This window comes from Acanthisitta chloris, unplaced genomic scaffold (genome assembly GCF_000695815.1).
Source record: "Acanthisitta chloris isolate BGI_N310 unplaced genomic scaffold, ASM69581v1 scaffold7454, whole genome shotgun sequence".
Taxonomy (NCBI): domain Eukaryota; kingdom Metazoa; phylum Chordata; class Aves; order Passeriformes; family Acanthisittidae; genus Acanthisitta; species Acanthisitta chloris.
The window spans coordinates 1-23,342 of record NW_008669802.1 but is presented as its reverse complement, the minus strand read 5'-3'; the positions used below and the strand labels follow the sequence as shown (position 1 = coordinate 23,342).

General features: G+C 43.1%; 1 protein-coding gene across 1 annotated transcript; it reads right to left on the bottom strand.

Moving 5' to 3' along the window:
- Positions 1-12,843: 12,843 nt before the first annotated feature.
- LOC103801046 (stAR-related lipid transfer protein 13-like) lies at positions 12,844-23,334 on the bottom strand (the record flags this gene model as incomplete). The annotated part of the gene is made up of 7 exons (XM_009073446.1): positions 12,844-12,961; positions 13,292-13,468; positions 16,634-16,851; positions 17,950-18,171; positions 18,919-19,033; positions 19,829-20,036; positions 23,271-23,334. Coding segments are annotated over 7 exons (1,122 nt in total), but the record flags the coding sequence as incomplete, so codon positions are not given.
- Between the last annotated feature and the right edge of the window lie 8 nt (positions 23,335-23,342).

Here is a 23,342-nt window from a genome sequence, read left to right as displayed (position 1 = left end):
GAGTCTGTGTCCTCTTGCCCTACTGCTAGTTGCCTGGGAGAAGAGACCAACCCCCACCTGACTCCAACCTCCTTTCAGGGAGTTGTAGAGGGCGATGAGGTCACCCCTGAGTGATGGTTTACTTTTTCAAATTAGTGTTTAATGCCGATGTTACTTGATCAGGACCAGAACCTGACTGGAGCAGGGGTTGTGACTGAGAAGAAAGAAGGAGGAGAGATGCATAAAGCAGTGCCAGGGGAAAGAGCACCCCCTTTCCTAAAGAGATGCAGGGGGAAGAACAGGGAGCAATGAGTCTGTGCTGCTGGCAGCTCTCAGTAAATCAGTTAACTAGCTACTACTGTGGCTGCATCTGACTTAAGGATGCAATTGGGGAACTTCAGCTAATGGGGCTATATCTTCCTCAGAGGGGAAAGAAGCAGGGGCATGTGCAGGGATTGCAGGGGTCATGCAATTTGCTGGGAAGAGGTGGAAAGGGTGAAAGGGCTTCTCTTTGATTTGCTCAGAAAAAAAAAAAAAAAAGCAAGGAGCAGGAACTGGGATGTCTTTGCTGTGCCAGTTGGCAGAAACTTGTGGGCCAGACCCTGTGCCCTGTACCGAGGGACATGTCAGGGCTGAGGCACCCTGTTTCTGCACTTCTCACAGCACACAGCTGCTACTCTGCTGCTGCCCAGCTAACTTACCTAGAGAAACTTGTGTTAACTTAGTAGGATGGTCTCTGCATGCCATTTGTGTTGAGTGCAGAGACTTTAAATCCAAGCATTTTGGTATAATAATCCAGCACTTTATTGCTGCTTTTGCCAGTGTCTGAGATCTTGAAGCTGTTGGTCCAAGCCTCTTACAGGTTTGCTGGAGGTTCTTGTTTGAGCAACTGGCCCTGGCAGCATTTCATCCCAAAGTATTACTAAATGTCTGAGGGTATCTCATTTTTCTCTCAGCAAGATAGAAGAGCAAAATATTAGCATCATTGTTTATTAGTAGAAATAGACAGAGAATGGATAAAAACCCCTACATCATTTTGCCTGCGTTGTGAATTCCTACATTAGGAGAGTCCTCGGTATAAAGCAGTGAGGTCATTTTTCTCTGCTCGCTAACTCTAGGCCTGCATTGCCTTCAGCTGTAATTGCATTTTTATTGCTATGTGAATAATGTCACTCACTGGAAAGAATATTTTAAAGGAAACATGCTCTGTGTTAATTAAGAATTATTTATCTACTAAAGCTGATTATGCTACGTTAAATGTGATGTTTATCTACTAGATGACTGGAAGGTGACTAAATGACCTCCCAGGGTTCCTTTCACGCTAAAATCTCTATGATTCTATTATTCTATACTGTAAATTAAAACTTACTTATGAAATATGATTATAAGTTGGAATTTAAGATTATAGTTTTCTTAAATAATGTATATAAATAGAAAATAATTAGTATCATAGCATAATTATTAATATATTTGTCCTCTATTCCAGTCTTAAAATGGTGTCTCTTTGCACTAATGTATATTTTGGTATCGACATTAAGGTGATAATTCAGAGTAAGTGATGAAGTATTAAAAATATGTATAAAAATTATTTAGAGACAGATAGGACTTGCTGAAGAAGAGAAAATTTCAAACTGCTGTATATATATGAGCTGGTGCCTGGTGCACCATGGATGACAAAGAAACAACTCTCCTAAATGTATGAAATACCAAATGGCTTTCTCCATGGCACAGCCATGAATCACCTTGCAATACATTGCACCAGGAGTCAGATGCCTCCGCAGTACATAACAAAAGATGACATTCATTTAACACAGACTGTACCCAGGTCACACCCAACTTGAGTGTGTGTGTGTGTGTGTGTGTGTGTATGTTATATATTTTGCTGTTGGTAAAACAAAAATGAGCCTGGGCCCGATGTTTCTGAGAAGCCAGGCATACCTCCCCTGGGTTTAAGGGGTTCAGGGGGTCTGGGCAGGGCAGATCCAGAAGAGAATGGGTGCCATGCTGGTGGGCACTGTCCTGTCCTGATGCTTCACTAGCAGTTGGCATCCATCCAGTTGCTGCTGTGTGCTGTGGAATGGCCCAGCCACAGCACCACGTGTGAAACAGCAGTCCCAGCACGGAGGAGACACAGCAGGCTCTTCCTGTAGAGGCTGGGTGATATGTAACCACCGACAGGCAGATGGCACCAGCTGGATATCTAATTTGTAGGCAAATTGGGATTTGTTGCTGTGTGATCACATCCACTCATGGTGCTGTGACCCATGGAACTAACTGAGCCTTTGGCGCAATTCCCTTCAAAAGTGTTTTAAAATATCACTGCAGAGCAGTGACTGGCTCGAGCTGGGCACAGCAGTTGCCAGAGCCTTCTCCTGAGCATCCTGCCCACAGTGCTGCCTGCACACAGCAGTGTGCAGCTCTAGGCCAGCGAATTGCACAATGATGGGGCAGGGAAAATACAGGCTGTTTGGATGGAGATAATGGTATGGTTTTGCTTCGGGAATCTGCTTCATTTTGTGTAATCAGAGGCCAGTGTGAGTTTCTTGTCAATCTCCTTGAAAAAATTGACCCTTCAGTAACAACAAAGCAGCCCTTGAATAGGCAAAGGTTGTCTACCTGTCCAAGGAGAACCGCTGTGTGCTCATGCAAACCCATGCAGTTATCACCTCCTGTGACCCGGCTGTGGGCCATGGGGCACTTGCTCCCTCCAATGCCCACGTGTGAGCAGTGATCTGGCACTTCCCACTGCCATCTGTGCATCTAGAGCAGAAAAGCCAACAGCAGCAAGGACTTTGGGCAGAGAGGGCTCCACAGTCAGGCTGCAAAGAGTGCAGCAGAGGATGGTGGTTTCTTTTCTGAAGAGCAACAGGGCTCTGCATGTGATGAATGTTAACATGCAGTTTTTAGGCTACTTTCTTGACTTTCACTGTGTTTCTGGAATGAAATGTTGTTGCAAGTTTACTCAATGCTCCAGATCAAATGTTGTAAAATAAAAAGATTATATTTTTCTTCAAAATATTTTTGTGACATGAGTGCAAAGCTTCTGGTTTATTTCTTGAAAAGTTTGTGCAGAGTGACTGTGTGTCTTTACTAAATGACAGGATGAATGTTATATTGTTTTTATAACAATCTCAGAAATGAAATAAAGATACTGAATGTAACAAATTGTAACATGATCTTACTGTTTAATCTGTCCAGTTTCTCTGCCTGCAGCATGAAGTACAGAGTACCTCAGTAGAGGCTCTTATGATCTCTGCAAGGGGTTCATGTTGCTGTTTGTTTTTCCAGTACCACATAAATAACTGTAACTGTTGTTGGAGATTGCTGGGGCCTGTGGCTAAACAGATGTTTTTTTTCAGCAGACTTAGGGTTTTGGAGGGGTTTTTGGTATTTGATTTTTTTTTAAATGACTGTTGTTATTCAGAAAGCCTGTGAAAGTAACCATACAAAGGTGAGAGTGTTTTGGTGCAATAGCTCATTGCATAGTAACACTGCAGTAAATTTGGCAGTTCTCCTATTCCAGTAGAGTTACTCACAGGGATTTTGTCAGCATAGCTGTGCACTAAGCACTCAGTTTGTGGCACCTTTGTTAAACATCCTAAGGAAAGTAAATGTCAGGATTAAAGGAAGTGGGAGCAGAAAGGGACAAGACCAATGAATGGGACAGTGGGCCCATATAAGTCTCAGCACATTTAAACACACAACTTGCCCTTTTCTCCTTGCATTGTGTTTGCTTCCAAGTCACTTCGAAATCTTGATCTGTTCATTCTGCTTGCAAAGACCCCTTGGGTGAAAATGCCTTTATTCAATATGAAGAAGGCAGTTTTGGGTGCCTGACTTCAGCTTCAGCTTGGAAAGTTCAGTCCTGTTCCTCCTTCACTCATGCAAAGCCAAGGAAAGGAGGCATAGAGAAGCAAGGGGAAAGCTCTTTCTGTTTCTGATGTGCCACTCACAGGCTGCCAAACCACCCTTCACCAGCTGTCTCAAGGCTATGGCTGGTGCTGGCTGGTTAAGCCCACCCTTTTTAAGAGATTGGAAAAAGAAGGAATAATGAGGTGAGATGAGAGTGGCAGGGTTCAGTGTATCAGAGCCTTTTATTTTGCTTCATGGGCTGAGTAGAAACACTGCTGTTAAACAGTTCTGAGAAAATTAAGAATTTTAAGAAACCAGAAAGTTGAAATAACATCAGCCTACAGCCAGGATACTTCTGGGTGCTGACATTTTGCTGGCCATTATTTTGTGATGCTTTGTGTGTTTCTGAAGGAATGGCAAAGGCGCCAGCAAGGCAGAGAGAAGCCAGGGAAAATACCAACGAAGCAGGGCAGAAAAGCCACAGGCATAAGCAGATGTGCAAGTTCCTCACCCTGGGAGCTGAGTGAGCAATCGCCTTCTGTGGAGATGGGCCATGGGACTCAGAATATTCTGTGTTAAAAACCCCAAAATTGTGAAAAAAGATTCCACTCTGAAAAAATCCCTCACTCCCATATTTTTCCCTTAATGACATACCTCCTATATGATGAACTTAAGTTTCAAAAGCCTTTTTCTTGTCACAAGAATTACTCACAACACAATGTGGTGAAGCATCGTAATCTGATCCCAGCTCTCCCAAGGTCATCCAAACGTGTTTCTGGCCCAAGTCCCAGGAGGCCCATGGGGGTCTGAAGTGCAAGAGAGGTGGTCACTGCCACGGGCACTGAGCAAAGCGGTGGGAATGACAGGAATGGTGTTTTCTACATACTGCAAATTCACATCAAGTTCGATTAGTTGGAAAGTTAGAACTTTAGTTTCTTACTTAGAGAGGAACACACAAAACTTTGAGGTTTTCATTAGGTATTTTTGTGGTTTTGTTGTTTGGGTTTTTTTCAGAATCCCTTTAACCTGGGATATATAATGTACTTCTCACTGGTCTTTTTTCATGGCATCAGTCCTTACAGGGGAGGAGATGACCTGGACAGTGGCTTCTCAGTCCCACCTGTTTGTCTCTCAGGAGCCTCCAAGTCAGAGCTTCCCCTGGGGGCTGTGCCTTGCTGGGGTTCATGTCCAAACTGGAACAGTGCCAAGCCCCAGGCACCTTCCAAGTGGGACATACATTGTGGCCTGGAGGAAACGTAGAGCCAATGGCATGTCCTGGCAAGATGCTGGCTGACATGGCAGCTTGGCTCTCAGCAGCAAGCCGGCTGGGGTATCGCTGCCTTCTGTGCTCAGGGCTCTGTAACAGGCTCTCAGCAGCACTGTAAACCAGCAGGGCTGCACAAACACAACACCTGACCCAAGAAATCTGGTTTTCCTCCCGCCAGAGGGAACTGTGAATTGGCCGACTGTTTAGTTCAAGAGGTGTAATGGTATAAACTACCTGCGCTGTAAAGTTTTATGAGGTGACAAAGTTTTGTAGTCTGGCAATAGCACAGTTGAGCTGTAGGCCATCAGATGCCCTGCCAGGAAAGGGAGGGGAGAAAGCCAGAAAGAAGGACTTCCTGAGAGGCTGCAACCTCTCCAGTCAGCCTGGAGGATGCCTCAGGTGCAGGGCTGCTGTTCCTGCAGCCTGGGACAGGGCCTTAGTGCTGCATGAAGAATGGAGCACAACCAGCTCAAGCTCTTTCATCACCTCCTCTTCCCCCTTTGGGCATGTGTTTATTTTCATTTGAGTTATGAAACTGGGAGCTGAATACCAAGGTGTGACATAGGTATGCCAGGGCATATAGTTTATTTGGAAGACAAAATGCTGTTTACAGGCCTTACAGATTTTTCGTTGATATTTATTACTTTGCAACAACCATTTTGCCTCCCTCCCTCCACTAGGATGAGATGGCTCTTATTTCCAAAAGCCGAGAAAATAAATGCTCATAAAGGAAGCTGCCAGTGTTGCAGTTGCCTCTCCCAGCACTTGCTGAGCCTTTAAGCCCACTTCTGATGCAAGTTTGTGAATTTTATAGACATTTGCAACTCATTTATCTGCCACATTGCTGCGGGATCCAAGAGCGGATATTGCCTTTACTTGCACCTCACAGCGGGAGGCAGCAGGGTCTCACTCTCAGCAGCACGTGGTTGCTCCTGCTTGGTATTCATAGGTACATTCCTCTAGTTGGTGATGTATTATTATTGGGCTAGAAGAAAAATAATGCAACCAAGCTCTTATTATTTTCTCCTTTTATCTGCTTGGTCATATTAACATGGGATCATCATTACATAAATGCACAGGAGATGCAGTCAAGGACACGTTCATTTTTAAAGTCCTCCAATGCTCTTGTACTTCAGTCATTCATCTTCTGTCTTTAATTACAGCAAGTGATCTCAGAGGCACTTAAAGGATTAAATTACTCAATTATTTGGAAAACCCAAATGCAATAACTGTATCCCTTTGCTGATAAATACCAGCCATTGCTGGAAAAAGTTGCCCAAGGCAAGACATATTGGCAAGCCAAGGAGGCCATATTGTAACATTTTGGCTTAGCCCAGTGGCACCCATTTAATTTTTCATCATTTGCAGCCTTTATTTTTGTTCGTATTGATAACAACCACAAACATTTCCATCTGTGTGGTTGTCCTGGTGGTTTTAGCAGTGCAATGAATGTCACTGCTCAGTGATTTACAAGTGTTCTGGCACCTCTTTGACTGTGGAGAGAATGACAAGAGACCACTGGATGAAAAGCACTGCTTAAAAAGACTGGGCATCAGCATGGCCAGGCAGTAAACCCCATTCAAGGTGATGCTGGTATAGTCTGGTATTTGGGAAGGTTATGTAATTAAAACACGTGGTGCCTCTCTCCATGTTGAGATGGGTGAGTTTACCCCTGGCAATGCCAGGTAAGCATCCATGCCGTGCTAGTGGGCAGTCTCACACAGGCTCTGTAACGTGTGGGAAGCAGAAAAGGTGACCTGCCAAAAGTTGGCTCTTGGTGCTCTCGGTGTCCCATGGCCCTAGGAGGGAGTTGCTGGTGTGCCCTGCATGTGGGCACTGCTACCAATGCTGCAAAAATGCATCTGAAGCAGCAGAGCTTGTCCTTCCTCACCAGCAGCCCTATTGCTTGCCAGGGATTCCTAAGTACAGCCACTGACCAACAGGGAGTTTTCCCTAAATATTTTTTTTACCTCTTTTGCCAAGCAGCATTTGTGATGAGCCCAATGCTGCAAGTCTGGGTTAGGGGTGCAGGCTGGTGTGATCCCTCCTCCCTGGGCCAGGAGAAAAGGGACATGATCCTTCAGAGAAAGGGAAATACAGGCTAAAGAGCTAAAATCTTGCACTTTCTTTCAATAGGTCCAGTTCTGAGTTCTTGTCCCACTAAGAGCCAGACAGCACTGGGTAAAATACCAGAGCAGCTATGAACCCAGAGTGCTCTACACCTATGGCCATGGTGGGCTCCTTGCTCATGTTGGTTAGCCAGTGGTGTGGCATAGGGACAGGTGTTTGGTGTTGATAAACAAAGTCCCTGCTTTCATCTACCCCCGTGGTAAGTCTCTAAACAGAAAGAGGGTGGGGGGAAAAAAGTGTGGGGGCTTGTTTGTGGTCAAGCCAGACCAGCTGTGTGCTTCTGGTCCTCCTGCCATGAAGACCAAGCCCGGCTGGAGTCAGCAGGGTGCACTGGAGCGGCTGAGTGTGCTGGTAGACCCTGGGCTGCTGCCCTGCATGGGTCAGGGGTCAGACTGCCCACAGGCACCAGGCCAGCATCTGTCCTGCATGAGTGGTGGGGCACTGCTGGCCTGCAGATGCTGCTGACAGGGTTACTGTCCTCCAGTCTGCCACCTGTGGTTCCCACGTTTATTTAATTTATAAAAAAAAAGTTAGTAATGTGATACACATCCTCTCTAGGAAAAGCAGCCATTCCAGCAAGGAGCAGGCCAGTGGTCTGGGGAAGGACAGATGGCTCTGGGGCTAATTTACTCCCATAAATCTCAAGCTGTTGCAAATCCTCACTGCAGCAAATGCTGGCTCTGTGTTTCAGACGTGTCTCTGTCTTGGGGCTGCTATGAACAGGTGAAGGAGAAAGAGCAGAATCTGTTGGTTTAGGCTGAATTTCCCCTGTGCCTTTTGCGGAATTGAGTATTTTGATTAAGAAATAAGCTGTAATCCTGTAGCTGTCTGCCAGTGGAGCTCCATGCAACTGCTCTCGCTGCAGAACTAGGTATTCTCTTGTTAAAGTGCAACCAGAGCTAGGACCCCATCCTGTCTCCTTGTGAACTTCTGCCAATGAACTGCACAGAGCAGTTCACTGCATTCACAGAACATCTGCCTTTAGCCTTCCTGGACTCACCCCTGGGAGAGGATCAAAAACCCCAACCTGTCATTGCAGCAGGACTGAGAAGGACCTGTGCGGTGGTACGGGCTTATGGTTATTTTACTGCTCTAGCGTTCCTGCCTTCTTGGAGGAAAGAAGCAGAAATTATCTCTCCTTACCCTGAAGTTTTGTCCCTATTCTGTACTCAAACCATGGCAGGTTGGTGGTGCCTGACTCCCTGTGTTGCAGCTGGATCTGGGGCTACTGACCATCCAGCCATGATCACCCTGCCCTGAGGGCTGAGCTCTGTGGCCTCCTGTGCAGCCTGGGCTGGGTAAGTGGGTGCAGGCTGGAGTGCAGCCTGCAGGCAGGTGTGCAGGGACTGAGCTGGGTGGAGGGGCATATGCTGGTCTCAAGGGCTGGGCTCAGGTAGTGGAAGAAAGCAGTGGAAAATAACTACCTGTGGGAGGTCAGTAGTAAGGTATCAGGATAGACATCCTTGTTTCAAAGGGGTAGAAGGAGATAAGTGTCCAGTTACGTTTTTCTGCAAAAGATGCTAACCTTCACCAGAGACATAGAGGCTCTGGTGTCTGGGACCTGCTGTGGATTAGGGAGGGTATCTGGGAGTGTGTAAAACCTCTGCAACATTAGTCTATGTATGACAGTGAAATAGTTACCCACAGTGTTGTAACATTTTCACTGTGGTTTACTTATTAATCCAGACCCACTGCTGTGCCCTGTAGTTGCCCTTGAGTTCCATGTACACATGTGTTTGCTGAGCAGAGTTTCTGGCACACTGAAGCAGAATACATTTGAACAGTGCTAGGTGGATTTTGCTCTGCATCCATTGCTGCTTTGGGGGAAATGTTAGCTTTCTACCTAATATTGCTGAGTGGCCCATGATATTGAGGGTCACAATTTAAAATGTACATTTTAGGGAAGTCCAAATATCCACCTTGGTACAAATCTGTGGTTTGATGCCTCATATTCCTGGTTCTGTCACATCTGCAGTTGTAACAAGATGATTTGCCTGGCCTAGAACCTGTCCACATTAAGCCCTTGTGCAGCTGTGACTGACACACATCTGACAAGCAGAGCATGGCATGGCCATACTAAATCCCCATGGGATCACGAGTGGATCATGCAGCTTTTGGTCTGCCAGGGTCTGTGTTTACGCCCCAGCATTTTGACATCACTATTGAGCTGGAGCAGTAGTATGTGTTTTCACCATCTCCTATCTGATTTGCAGGCTCCAACAGTCTTTTGATATTCCAGAATGGTTGGTTCTGATATTTCTGATAGTCCAGATATTTCTTCCAATATTTTCACCTCACAATCATCTCACCGTGTCCAGCTGGTGCTCTCATCTAACAACCACCTGCTGCTTTGAAGAACAACATTGCTTAGGCATGCCAAGATTCTCCAAGGGTGGCACTGATTCTGCAGTGTAAATGCATCAAGCACAGGGGTGCCATGCTGGTGACCCCTGCAAGGTGTTGTAAAGAGGATGGATGCCCAATAATTCAACATTACAAAGACTGCACATACAAGGAAGGTGAAACAGTGCTGTTAGGGTTAAACCATTCTCTTTGGCCTGACATTGCTGCAGGTGGGTGGGAGGGAGAGATGGGAATGAGAGCACATGACATACTGTATTTTTTTGCAAGAAAGGATGGACTTACACATCTGATCTTTGCCATGAAGCTCATGTATATTTAAGGATACTGTAGGCTAAGTATAATGGATAACAATATTGAGGCTGCAATCATTACTGAAGTCCCATATCAGCACACTTTAGTGTATAGCAGGTTGCCATAAAGAAAGCAAGGCCTTAAATGTAGTAGTTCTTGAGCCAATGGATGAAATAAGAGTGCAAAGAAACATGATTCTTTAGTGTATGCAAATTTATTCAACTCTGCAATTATTTATTTACAACGAATGACTGATACCAAGAGATGAGGTAAAAATATGAGGTATTGATATGAGTATAACATTTAAAAATGCAATTATCATACTGTATTCTCAATGGCAATGTAACAATACAAAATACTGGGTAGCTGAATGCTAGACATGGCATAATGTGCATTTTAAGGAAACCTTATTTCAACAATACATGGCTTAGAGATGCCAGAAGCACATGACAGAGTAAGGGTAGGAGGACAGGACTCCTTCCAGCTGAGCAATGACTTGTCAAACAGGATAAAACCACTGTCCAGGTTTTTTCCTTCTTTTCCTTAAGAGAAGGAAGATGGCAGACAACTGCCATTCCCAGGGCTAGAAATTCTGTGCCCATTAGTACTGAGGCACTATTGTATTTATTTATGCAAACTAATGTAGCAGAAGTACTCTAATTGCTCATGTTTTGGAAAACAGCCTGCATGAAACCTGCTGCCATGGTTACAGGCATCTGGGGAGGAAGTGCTGCTTTCTGGAATGGCAGTCCCACTAGAACCAGGGGATTGGCTTTGCCCTGCCAGCTTGGGAGCCACTGCTTGCTCCAGGGAAGGCTGAACCTGGGCAATAGTGGTGCCCTGCAGCCAGTGGGTGACTGCCAGACCTCAAAAGGCCCACATAAGGATGTGAGTGCTCCCCTGTCTGCAAGACCTAAAACCACACAGTAATTGCACATTGCAACTATTGTTGGCCATAAACTCAAGGCAGGAGGTCCCAGGCAGCCAACCTCCCTGACCCTAGGAGTTGCACAATAAAACATGGGTGGGACAGCTCATGAGGCAAGATGACAGTGCCTTTTCTGGGGGTCCTGCTGCTTCACAGGGACACCCTGGAGAACTGTGGATCATCCTGGGTCACCCTGATCACCCTGAGCTGCCAATGGTGTGTTTCCTCAGATTGCAGGGCTGTCCCGCACCAGCACAGCCCTTATGTGTGTGCACAATGACACGTAGGACCATGCCCTAGCAGCTGTCACCACACATGGTTCACCCCACAGCCCCCAGACCTGAGGCAGATTCAAAGCATTGGCTTTGAAGGGACTTTGCCATTTACCAGATCAGGGCACAAAGCTGTAGCTTCACATAGGAAATGTATCCCGCTGAATTGACCTCATACCAAATCTTCCTGGATTTTGTTGGAAGGACTGAGCTAAAACACAGGCTGTGAATAACTTGGCTGGTTTATGCAGCAATAAATAAAGTCAAAGTGAACAAATGTGATTAATGAAGAACAGTATTAACAGGCTTGTACATTCTTATCGAATCATAGATGTAATAACATTTTTGGTCATAGGTTAGTTAAGAAAAATGGAACCCCGCCTCAAAGGTAACGTTGACAAATTATTATTATTATTATTACTTTTAAAGCATTCTTCCATTAGCAAAAGAACAGGTCCCTGAAAATGAAATTATGTAATAGGCTTAAATGTCTCCTACTCCTCACAGTCAGCGGCTAATCCTGCTCCCACCAATGTCTACAGAGGTGGGATGATGCAGATCAGTGCAATATAATATGAAAATGCTTGCTGCTACTATAAAAGCAATCTTTCCAAGAATAGTCTGCATTTAGTCTTTTAAATCTCCAACATGTGTTTCAAAGCTTTAAAAAGTGTAGTTATTTGTATAGTAAGAATATTAAAAGACATGGTATTCTTCTGCATGTCTTTGTGTCCACTGTATGTGGGAAACCTGCTTTGGAGTTTCTTAATTAGCCAGCTCTATGGGAGAGGGAATGAACAACACAGAAACACTCAGAAACTAGACAAAATGCTTAAAAATGATTTACAGCTTAATAACTTACCGGTCTGATTTCAGACACCTCAGTACACACAGCATTATCTTGCACTCCCCAAGAATAACCAGTTACTTTAAATGCTGCACATAGTGAGGTTCTCTAGTGACAGAGATAACATTAATTAAGGCAACAGGTAAGTTTTCAACACCTTGTACTAACAGTCACAATTCTGCAGCTCAATATAAATGGCCTTCAAAATGTTTGTCTTGGATGCCTTTTTATTTGGTGAAACTGATTCACTCCTTTTTATTTTTAAATGTACAGTAACCTCCTCCTTCCTTAGTTCTTTTAATTCTTCCTACGTCTACTTCTAGGTACCTTCTCATAGCACACACAAACACAAAACATATTTGAGAACAGGCATTTGTTACCACATGGATTATGCCTGGTAGCCCTGTGATAATATCACACACAGCTTATGTAGCAGTGACACACTAAGAAACAAGTGACAGATTCACTTAAGGTCCAACTGATGCAAGTGATTTGCACTGAGTTATATACAAAATAATTAATTTATACATATACATATATATAGATAGAATATAGATAAATATATACACACTGTACATAAGTTATTTACAATTAAAATATGCTTCTTAGAAGCCTTTAAATACCAGAGTTATGTAACACAAGTAATGCAATAATCTGTTTATAAAGTAATAAAAGCTCTCTGAAGAAATGTTTAGTTCAATAATCAAAATTAATAGAGAGGGAAGGGGGGGAAAGGAGGAAGGGGAGGGCAAAGTCTCCAGAATAAAAGAACTTTCCTATATAATTCCTGTTTCAGCTTTGTATAGACCTAGGTCTGGTCAGATTTATGCAGCTTAAATAAGACCTTGGCCTTCAGCATTCCTGTTCCCTGCCAGACCCTGATTTACGCTCACATGCTCCCAGGAACACTTCCTCAGATTTTTGTTTCTGGCCCCTCAGCAATCAAAGGTTGAAATGAGTTTCTGATCCTGGCAACTTCTGCTGCACATAGATGTCCAAAGCCTTTGTTGTACCACTCTGGGGAATGTCCTCTGAAGAAATGGAAAGAGAATTATTGAGAAACTCAAATACTCAAGAAAAATGCCCCACAGAAACAGGCTTGCCATGCATCCTGCTCCCCACTGCCCACAGTGGTGGTGGAGACTTCAAATACTTGTCATTGCAAGCATACTCTGAAGTTCTCCCTTGTAGTAATCAAATAACCAGATTTTATTTCTAAGATCACATTGTAACAGTGGTGGAGAAAAGACTGCAGGAAAACTCTGAAGTCCATGCCCTCTGTTCCCAACACCTCCCCCCCCGAGCTCGAGGTTTTTGTCCTGGCTGAATGGACATCTACATTTTGCAGGTAGGATACTTACTTTAGGTCAATCCTGCAGATGTGGGTCAGCCTGGCTTTTCCTGAGCCACATGGCTCTATCAAGTACTGAGAGTCTATCACGTTGGCTCGCACAGCTCCCATGAGAGGAGCCTCTTCATGCTCCACAGAGATGGAAACCAGCATGCACATCCCCTTTGGCAAATCCGTCCTCCACGTCCTGTGGGAACATGTTCAGGATGGAATCACTTTAGCAATGAAACTTTTGGGCACATGAATAAGAACCAGAATTAAAGTTATGGTTTGCTTGTCTGCCTAACCTTGTTGCTTGCAATGTCAATGGACTGTCCTAGGAGTCCCTGGAGGAGTTTCATGTTGCCCAGTTGGTAGCCTGACCATGAAGTGGAATGGCCACCCATCTACATTGCTGCAGGCTCCAGATGGAGTTTTGCGTCTCCACAGGAGCATTTTGTAACCATTATGTATTACAGGGCATGATACAGCCTTTTGCAGACAGAAGTTTTGGAAAGGAATTAAGACTGAACCTAAGCCATGCAGCAAAGGCTGAAACTGTGCATTGCACCCATGCAGACTTAAGAGAGCAAGAAATACAGTTTAGTACAGCAGAAATCCTCACTACTACCTGCACTGATTTCTGAAACTCCAAGAACATGTTTCAAGGGCATCTGAATAAAAACCAAAATGCCCTTTCCTTTTTTTCCTCTCCCTCAAGTTCCTAGCCTCTCTTACACACTGCAGAAGTCTTCCACAAAGTTTGGGGGACCTAGACTTCAATATTTAACATTTTTCCTTGTCTGTAAGCATTCTCTGCATATACTGGTGTCACATCTTTCTTGTCTGCCTTGAATCTCAGAGGATCCGTCTATGCTCTTTCCTATTCTGCGAGAAGAAACGAGAAATTCCCACTGTGCTGTGCAATGTGCATCATCCTGCTGTCTGAGCCAGGGATTATGCTCCCTTGGGAAGTATCATGTTTTAGCAGGTAAGCTGCTTTCAAGGTCTGCTGAAGTTTGGACTTCTGCAGATAATTTTAACATTCTGTATTTTTCTTATAGGAAACTGAGCTGTTATTCAAGACACTGTAGGAAGATAGTGACCAGAAGCTTTTATATGTGTTTGTATGTTAGTAAAAATGATGAGCTATCTTGGCTGATGAAGCACATAAGGAATGGGAAACACACCTGAGAGCTGCTGTGAGAAATGCTGAACCATCTCCTGTGGGTGTCTGCACAGTGCTTAGATGTGCCCATATCATTTTGGTAACTCTGTGGCACTGAGTTGGGCCATTTGTGAAGTGCAAAGTTCTGTTTCCCACAGATTGCAGAAGACTTATGATTCCTATTCCCAGTTATATGGATTTAGGCCAGTTTCAGCAGTTTTCTAAGTAGCTTACAGTAGTAAAACCAGGCATGGGACCTAACTCACCAAAATGCTATGGTGCTTACTGAAGGTTAAACATTTGTGGATTCTTTACTGGAAAGTGATGCCTCTACAGGGCAGCTGAGAGCTGCACCAGATCCCAGGCATATGAAACATTTCCACCCATCTCCTCTCACCATTAGAGTCTTCTCTGGGGAACCTAATCCCCTTGTTATGACTGGCAAATTGAAAAAAAAAAAAAAAAGAGAACAACTAAGCTGACCCTTTCACAGCCGAAAGTTTGATCGAGAAGGAGAAAACTGTTGTCTGTTAAAATATATTTATTAATGTCCCAAGAGGTGCATTATAATTTCACTGTTCACTTCCCACCAATCATGAGGTATCAAATTGACTGAGATATTGCTGGCTAACCTTGCTCCAGACTTAATGATACAAATCAAAAGAGATAAACAACAGAATCTGACAGATCTGCCTGATGGCTGTTTTCAGCCCTTAAAAACCTACCAGGATTCAGTTTTATGATATGTATTTCAGTGCTCGGGGGTCATTCTGCCTGGCTTAGTGAAAAGAATGAGAACTTGATGGCAAGATTTTTTTTTAACTGATGTGACTGCACAGCAGGTCTTTAAGAAACATAAACCACCGTGAAATCTAATAGTGAACTAAGTGGCAAATAAGAGGACACAATTACGGTCATCAAAACCTCCCTGCTGCTCCCAGACAACCTTCTCGGTGCCACACAGAGGGCCAAACATATCACCACTTAAAGTAAATAGTGTTATATAAGCAGATTTATATTGATCTATAATGATAACTATCTAATTGTATAAAATATATAATATATAATTAGTTATGAAATAATGAATTTAGTCTAGTATACTGTGGGAGGGCAAAGGGATAGAGTAATGGGAGGACTGGTGTTTTAACGCTATAAAGGACTTACAGAAAGCATTTTTAAAATCTTCCACTAAGCGATCCAATAATTCTTCCCTTATACCAACAATATCTGCATGCTATCATTCTTTGAGAGACTACTGAAGTTCCTAAAAGGAATGTACCATTGTAATTATATTTTATTGGACTCATCTTTTTCCTTCAATCTTTGTTCCCTCTAATACAATTCTGACTCACTGGACTACTTCCTTTGTCAAAACTGCTTCGTCTTTCTCTGGCACATCATTTCAGTCAAAGAAAGCAGAGACCAAGAATGGGAATGCACAAAACCATCCTGAAATAAATAACTGTAGGACTGACCCTGTAAGTGAAATATGTCAGCAGCTCCACAATAGCTCCTAGCAAGCAAAGGGCCAGGATTTCAAAAGCAAAAAGTGCATAAGAGGAATTTTTCTGACTGTTCTGTACAGGCAGATAGACAATGGCAGAACCGGGATTGAATGTGGAATATTGGTACACAGCTATACATTTATTTGAGAGATGTCATCCCTGGAAGAAAGAATACGTATCTACTGCCTCTTTCTGGTTGTTTCCACTCTAGGATTTTTATGGGTTAGCATTTCTTGGTTTGCAAAGACTCCAACTGCAAATCTAAAATAACAGCTTATATAGACATTGTATAACAGCCTTAGCTTAAAAGCACCACTATCTTCTCTACTAAACATTTGGCTCTTAAACATCAAACATCCCCCAGAGAACAGCACAAGCAGTGTAAAAAACAATTGGGTTCTATCTGCTCTGTTTTGACAACAAACAAAGCTAAGAGAGAACAGCAGCTATTATCAGACATCTGTTCTACGGAAGAAATGATATTTATGGCCTCAGGAGTACGTGCTGCTCAAATTACATCAGAGAAAAGGTCAGCATGCTCTAGGTGTATGATTCTAATTCAGTTTGAGAAATCAACACTGCTGCCCAGAAGTAGAGTTCTTGGAGCACAATTATACAGATGTGAAGGCTGAGGTAAGCCCAGGTCTTCCTCGCATGCACTGCAGGAAGCAAAGGTACCGGAGAACCACCCTTAGCTTACCTTAAAACAACAAAGTCTCGGACAGGATGAGGAGCCATGCTGTTCAAAACATACTGATAAACTTCTGTCTGCTTGTCCAGGCTCTCAACCACCTTCCACTGCAAGAAGTCCTCATCCCAGAGATGACGTTCTCTCAGCACTCGGTTCAGGACAACTGATGGGGGGGCTTCAACTTCAACCGAGGCTTTCCAAAGCCTTAGTGGGTTCCCATCCCCGACCTGGAGTAGAGTAACCAAGAACACAAACCCCCATAATTTATAAGCCTCTGTTCAGCAGACTATAACTGAGGACAAAAATCTCAATAGATGTGTCTGACATCATCTTAAGAGCATTTATATTTCCTTGGTAATCATTGACCCCATACCCGTACATGCCTCTATTCACTCTCTCCCCTCTCCCACATCCTGCTCCCACCTGAGCCCTGTTACTCCCTCCCTAACCTCCCACAGTCCCTCCCTGGAGAGGTCACTTGCAGAAGCTGACTACAAACCTGAGTAACTGCAATTGCTTTGCCCTAACAGAGGGGTTACACTTTCCCAAAAAAGGACCAATGCTGCCTCCTGCCCCCTCACCATCCAGGTCACACCTTCCTCCCAGCGCCTTTCCCCTACCTAACTAGTGTCACACCCCCTTAATCCATTCCCTCCTCTTACTAGCTGCTGCTGATTTGGAGATCTCTGTTTTGCTATTGCACTTCCAGCAGCCCTGAACTCCACTGTCTGCAGGGACACTGCATCACCCTCCTCCTGCCTGCAAGTGACAGAGTGCAGTCCTCCCTGCAGAAGTGACAGAGCCTAAAACAAATTCAGACATTTTAATAAAAGCTGCAGTATCAAAAATCCACTAGAAACAAGGACAAGAGGATCAAGGATAAAACTGGCCATATGGTTGGCCTGGCTAATAAAGCACAGGGCAGCCTGAAGTGGTTTTGTAATTTGTTCTGTCTGTGTTCTCCAAACTGCTGGCAAACATCAGGAGCTGGTCAGAAACTTTGCATGTCCCCCAGTCAAAGAGTTTGCCCAGACAATATTCACTGTTGTTTAATGTCTCAGCTTACTCTCTGGTAGCACTGTTTGCTCTATCATTTAGCTGATCTACTTTGGAGACTTTATTCTGCTTTGTGTGCCTTTTCCTGGAATCTCATACTTGAATCACTATTATATTACATTTTTAACTGCTTTTAGTAGCCTGTTTAGAAAAAGAAAAGCGTGCTTTGCCAGAAAGAAGGGTATGTATTTAGCCATGCAACATGTCAGGGTGTCCCATAGCTAGGCTGTATTTTGCTTTGGTTTCATTACTGCTTCTTCCCAAATTACCTTTTTGTAGGCGAGCTCTGTGTTCTCTAGACTGGAACACGTGACCCATCCTTTGAATTTCTCTTTTGCTTCTTTCTGGAGATTATGCATGAGACTTTCCAGATACATCTGATAGTTCCCTCCTTCCTCATCCACTTGTTTCCCAAGCTCATCCAGGGTGGGAGAATGCACTTCTGCATCAACATAGGAGTTTCGGGACTGGGTGACCATCTCATGTGGGACCTGTGCCATAGAAAGGGAAACCTCCTGCTGAGACCTTTTCCTTAGGACAATGTGTTTCTAGGCTGATGGGCCATTCAGCATCCAAATGCAATGAGCCTGTGATCTGTAAAATGTATACCTATTTCTGCCTTTATGCAGGATGAAGAATCATATTAGCCTAATGAAACAGTCCACGCCTCAGAACAGCACTACTCATGCAGAATTGTATTAGACTGATCAACTGGATGTCAAAACACCTGTGTTACTCCTTTAGCCCTCAGAAATGTTGCCTTGTGCTTCTGGGGAAGGGAGATATGAGTATTTTCTCTCCTCCACCTGCAGTGTAAGTAGCTGTAGGAATGATGATCCCTATGTGATTTGAACTTTATTGCATGACACACAGAAATAAAGGTGTACATGCTCTCCTCTTTGAGATGACTAAGTTTTAATTGGGGTTTTAAGAGCATTGTAATAAAATGCAATTTTAAACCATCAGATTTTGATTTTAATTAGACTAAAATTTCCTAATCCAGTTACTTGGGTTGAAAACTGTCACAGAATAATTACTGTGTATCTTTTGAATGCTAGAAGGGAACAGCCATAAAGAAATGAGATAACTAAACTTTAGATGAAGCAAGTTTACAAATAAGTGAGGCACTATCAATCTCCAAGCTAATAGAAGACAGAAAATGTAAGCATAAACATAAATACTTCAAAGGATGCTGCATTATGTGTCCATGAATAATGCTGTTTGAGTCTCTCACTCACCTCAAAAAGTTTGTTGCATTCCATTATCATGTGAGCAAGTCCCTGAGTAGCTGCCAGGTTTTCACTGAGGTCCTTCTGATCTGGCTTCCCTGTTGCATATTTTTTCTGTATTACTCTGTAATTGAATTCAGTATCTCAGGTAAAAAGAGCTGAATCTTTTAAATATGAAAGTAAACAGCAGCAGAATGTGTCCAACACCAGAGAGAAAAACCTAGCTTTAGTTTTTATTTATCACAAAGACTGCTCAGACTGTTGGGCCTTTTTTAAAGGGAAAATGTTTACCTAAAATATTGTTGAGCCAAAGGTAAAAGCAGGAAAGGTTATGCATGTCTTTCATTACATGTTGTATATTTTGAAATGGATTTTTAACAGACATGACATACAGTGTTTTATGCTGTTACTGATTAAAGCACTCGCTCAGACACTGGTTATATATGTACATGAGCAAGAATCTCAGTGTATTCTGAACCAGAAGGTGGAAGAAAAGTCATGAGGAACCACTAATGTTTAGGTGAATCTATGCCCTGTTTAGTCTGCACTCACCATGTTACACACCATTTTAATGTGGCCCGAAATAAACTCGGTTTCCCAAATGGCAGAACGTAGCCAGAAAATTCAAAGTGAAAATCCACTCACTGAAAATCTATGCATTAAAATCCTTTAATCTTTGACTTCAACCAGAGCAAAATCAGGCCCTTTTCCCTCACAGAAGCCAACATTACTCATGCAAAACTCACTAGTGCCCCATTGAAAATTTCACATCAAAAGCAAGTACTGAATGTTCACAACAGCCAGGCAGAAATGTCTGCTGAGCTTGGAAAGCAGATGCTTTGGAAAATTTTGTCCTGCATACCACTGAAAGCATCACTCTGTATTAAGGATATGACTATTGTGTTGAGAAGAAACGTACCTTGGTGAGCTTTCTTTCTTCACTATATTCAGATGGAAGAGGGAAGGGGCCAAACAAACCGCTATGTTCATAGGAGTCATCTGATTCTCCTCCACAGAGGTGACATCACTCAGGAAGCACAGCAGAGTCTGCAGAACCTCCCGGTTCTCATCAGACATCAGCATGATGGCAGCCTGCACCGCCTGCAGCCGCTGCTCCTTGGGGACATCTGAGAAAAGCAAGTGATGTTCAGGGCGGTCAGGTGCAAGATCGGATAAGGAGTCAGAAAGACAGCATTAGTCCAGGCATTCACACTCCCCTAAGTGTTCAAAAAACATGTAGATGTGGTGTTTAGGGACATGTTTTAGTGGTAGACCAGGCAGTGTTAGGTTAATGGTTGGATTCGATGCTCTTAGAGGTCTTTTCTAACCTTAATGATTTTATGATTCCATAATACTGACTTTGTCAAGAGGCAGATGACAGGGGAGAAATGGGCAAAGACTGGTTGGATTCTGGAGACACGTGGTTTTTGTTCCTCCATCAAGCACAGCTCTCCTGGCCAGTGTATGACATTTCTGTGTTTGAAAGGCTGCTCCTGAGAAAGAGACTGAACTTGATTTAGAGTTTATGGAGGGAGAATAGTACTCAGTACTCATATATTTAAATGGTATTTTTCCAGTTTCTTATGCCCCCAGGAAGACAATTCAAAAGTCTAAGAGAAGCTTTGGGAAAACACTTGCACTTGTGTCCTAAGTCATAAGAGTTTAATGAAAGCAGTAATGGACATGCTTAAATAGCACCTCAGACAGATTCATTTCTAAAACTACCATAAGTTTTCTCAGTTTGGACTTGGAGCCCTCCTCTGGGTATTACATATGCTCTATATAACTGAACGGAAGAAGAACAAAAGCAGGTTTACAGTAGAGGGAACAGCCAGCTTTTAGGATCTGACTGCTAGCCCTGTACAAGCACTTTATTTTAAAAGTTTTCAGACATGAATGACAGAATGAACACAGCCCAACACTTCCAAATTTTCTGTGGGCAGCAAGGCCAAGTCTTTCTGAGAAGTCTATGATTCTTTCTCTGATTCTCTGACTCTAAGTCAGAGGAGCCTTTGGTAAATCAATGCAATGTGTCTTTCCTTACCACGTTGCCTCCTGGTACTCCCTCCCTCCCCTATTGTTGCTCTGGTGGGCTTGGTACTCACAGAAGACCAGCCAGCCCTTCAATTCATAGGTAGACATTAGGCAGCTGAGAGTTTTAGGGAAATGGAGAAAGTTTCATCAATGCTATGCCATAGAGACTACTCCACTAATCATCTCATCCCCAATTCTCTGTGTTACAGCAATTCAAGCTGCTCCGGATATATGAAAAAGGTCTTGGATATACGAAAAATGTCTTTAGTGAGTCCCAGAAAATCAGAAATCCCTTGCCAATACACTAAGAGAGGAAAAATCCTTCCTAACTTCACATTAACAATTTGTTACACAGAATGAAGGGTAAGAAAAACTCCCAGCTACAGATTAATTTAATTGCAGACATTATGAAATACAATTGGTATCCCAACAATTTTCATTTTTCTTTCTGTGGAAGGAGTTTTGTCAGTACTGTCTAAAACAGAAAAATATATTTGTTGTTGGTTAAATGGAAAATCCCCACTGCTACTCAATCTTGATCCAAACATTGTTCTCCAGTGTCTACAGAGCCCATCTTTTCCTGTTCCTACCTTGGTTTAAACAGACCCATCCTCAAGTCTTTCTGAAATTCCTTAAACTACTGCAGTTCAAGAAAACCTTCCCTAGCGCTTCTCTCCCTTTCTGTCTCCCCATCCCAGTGTAAAGAAGAGTTCTTCAAACTTCCCACTGTAGTGCCATGTAGGGTTACAGAATTAGTCCATGCCTCTTTTTACAATTTTTGTGGCTGGTAACTATGTTTCACTGTTCAGCCTCATGGCTGTTGTGAATCCTAACACCAGGCTCCTGTCTTGGAGAAAGGGAGTCCACCTGGCTACAGACCTACTTATGCTGATGACACTGGGATCTGCCATGTCTCTCTTCCTTTGGCAAGGGGGTAGTTTACTTGCAGTCTCCTCTGTGCCAAGATGGGACATTCTCAATTTTCATCAAGCAACAGTTTAATGGTGATTTGTTTCCAAGGACATGTAGAACATCTCCTTCTAGTGGATAATCTTCTCCTTGGCCACTTCACTATGGAAATAATTGTGACAGCCATTTTATTAGCAGCCAGAATTCCTGTTGTTTTTCTGAATGAGCTCATTAATGTGTATGTAGGCAGACAAGACCTGAAACTTGTGAGCAGGAAAGAATCATGGTCCAGGGCTAGGCACCAACTGTTGCAGTTCACTTGTGTCCCAAGACACATCATGTATGGCCAAATATACTAAATGTATTTGCAATGCTGCTTCTCACATGCAGAATCACGGCATTCTTTACCAGCTACAGACACTGTAATGTTAAATACATTAGTGACTATGCGCCACAGACAGATTTTTACAGCAAAGGGAAGCAACGGAAGTAACTGAGATTCTTAAGCACTGGGATTATACAGTTTTAAAATGTCTTTCTATTGTTTTGGCAGCTGAAATGTCGGCAAGTGAAAAGACTAGACACACTCCTCTTTAGTGATTCCAATTATTTGGCTTAGGCTGGCTGGGTAGGCTTTTCTGCATCTGCCAAAGTGCTGGTTGACCGGCCTTCATAATGGACATTGTCAGGAAAAAACTAATTCCTCTGGTGTTTCAGTGTTTTCCTCATTGTTTATTTCTCCATCAGTCTGGGAAAGCGATATACAGTCACTTCCTGATTTACAGGGATTTTCATAATTCTGATGCATTTGAGTCTCAGATTTTGCTGAAGACTGCTTCTGCTGGAATGAAAAGAAGAAATCCTCTGGTTTCTTTCTTTCTCTATGAATTCTTTACATAGAGCTGGTGATCTACATGCAGGCAACTTGTTTTTTGCACATACATTTTACTGACGATAATGAAAAAACCAGTAATTAAAAGTCACAGCAAGGAAGGGGATGACACAAGCACATGTTCTGATAGTCAAGTACCACTTCTCCATGCCCAGAAGACTCACTTGTGTCTGCATTAAATGGGCCCATAGTTTAAAGAAATCTGGCAAAAATGTGAGAGTCTTCATGCTTTTATGTCCACAGCAGCCTGTCCTTCTGGTTTCTTTCCAATTGTGAGGCTGATATTTTCAAATCTTCTCAACATTTAAATGCTGTCTTTCCATTGAGGTTGACACTGAAACCTTTAGGTGGTTCTAAAAATCTCTCAGGGAAAGATTTTGAGTGCAGAGAGGCTCTTCTGTGTATCTTAAAGGTCAGCAGAAAGAATCTCTTCCAGTGGTAACATGCCAGAATTATTTACAGTATATTACTATATGATACATAATATTTCCTAATTATTTATAGTTATAGAAATATGTCAACTTACACTGATAGATGTGTAGAAAAGTCTCTCCTAGTTTACTTGTGAGGAGAGGTTCCGGCAAGTCCCTGAAAAACT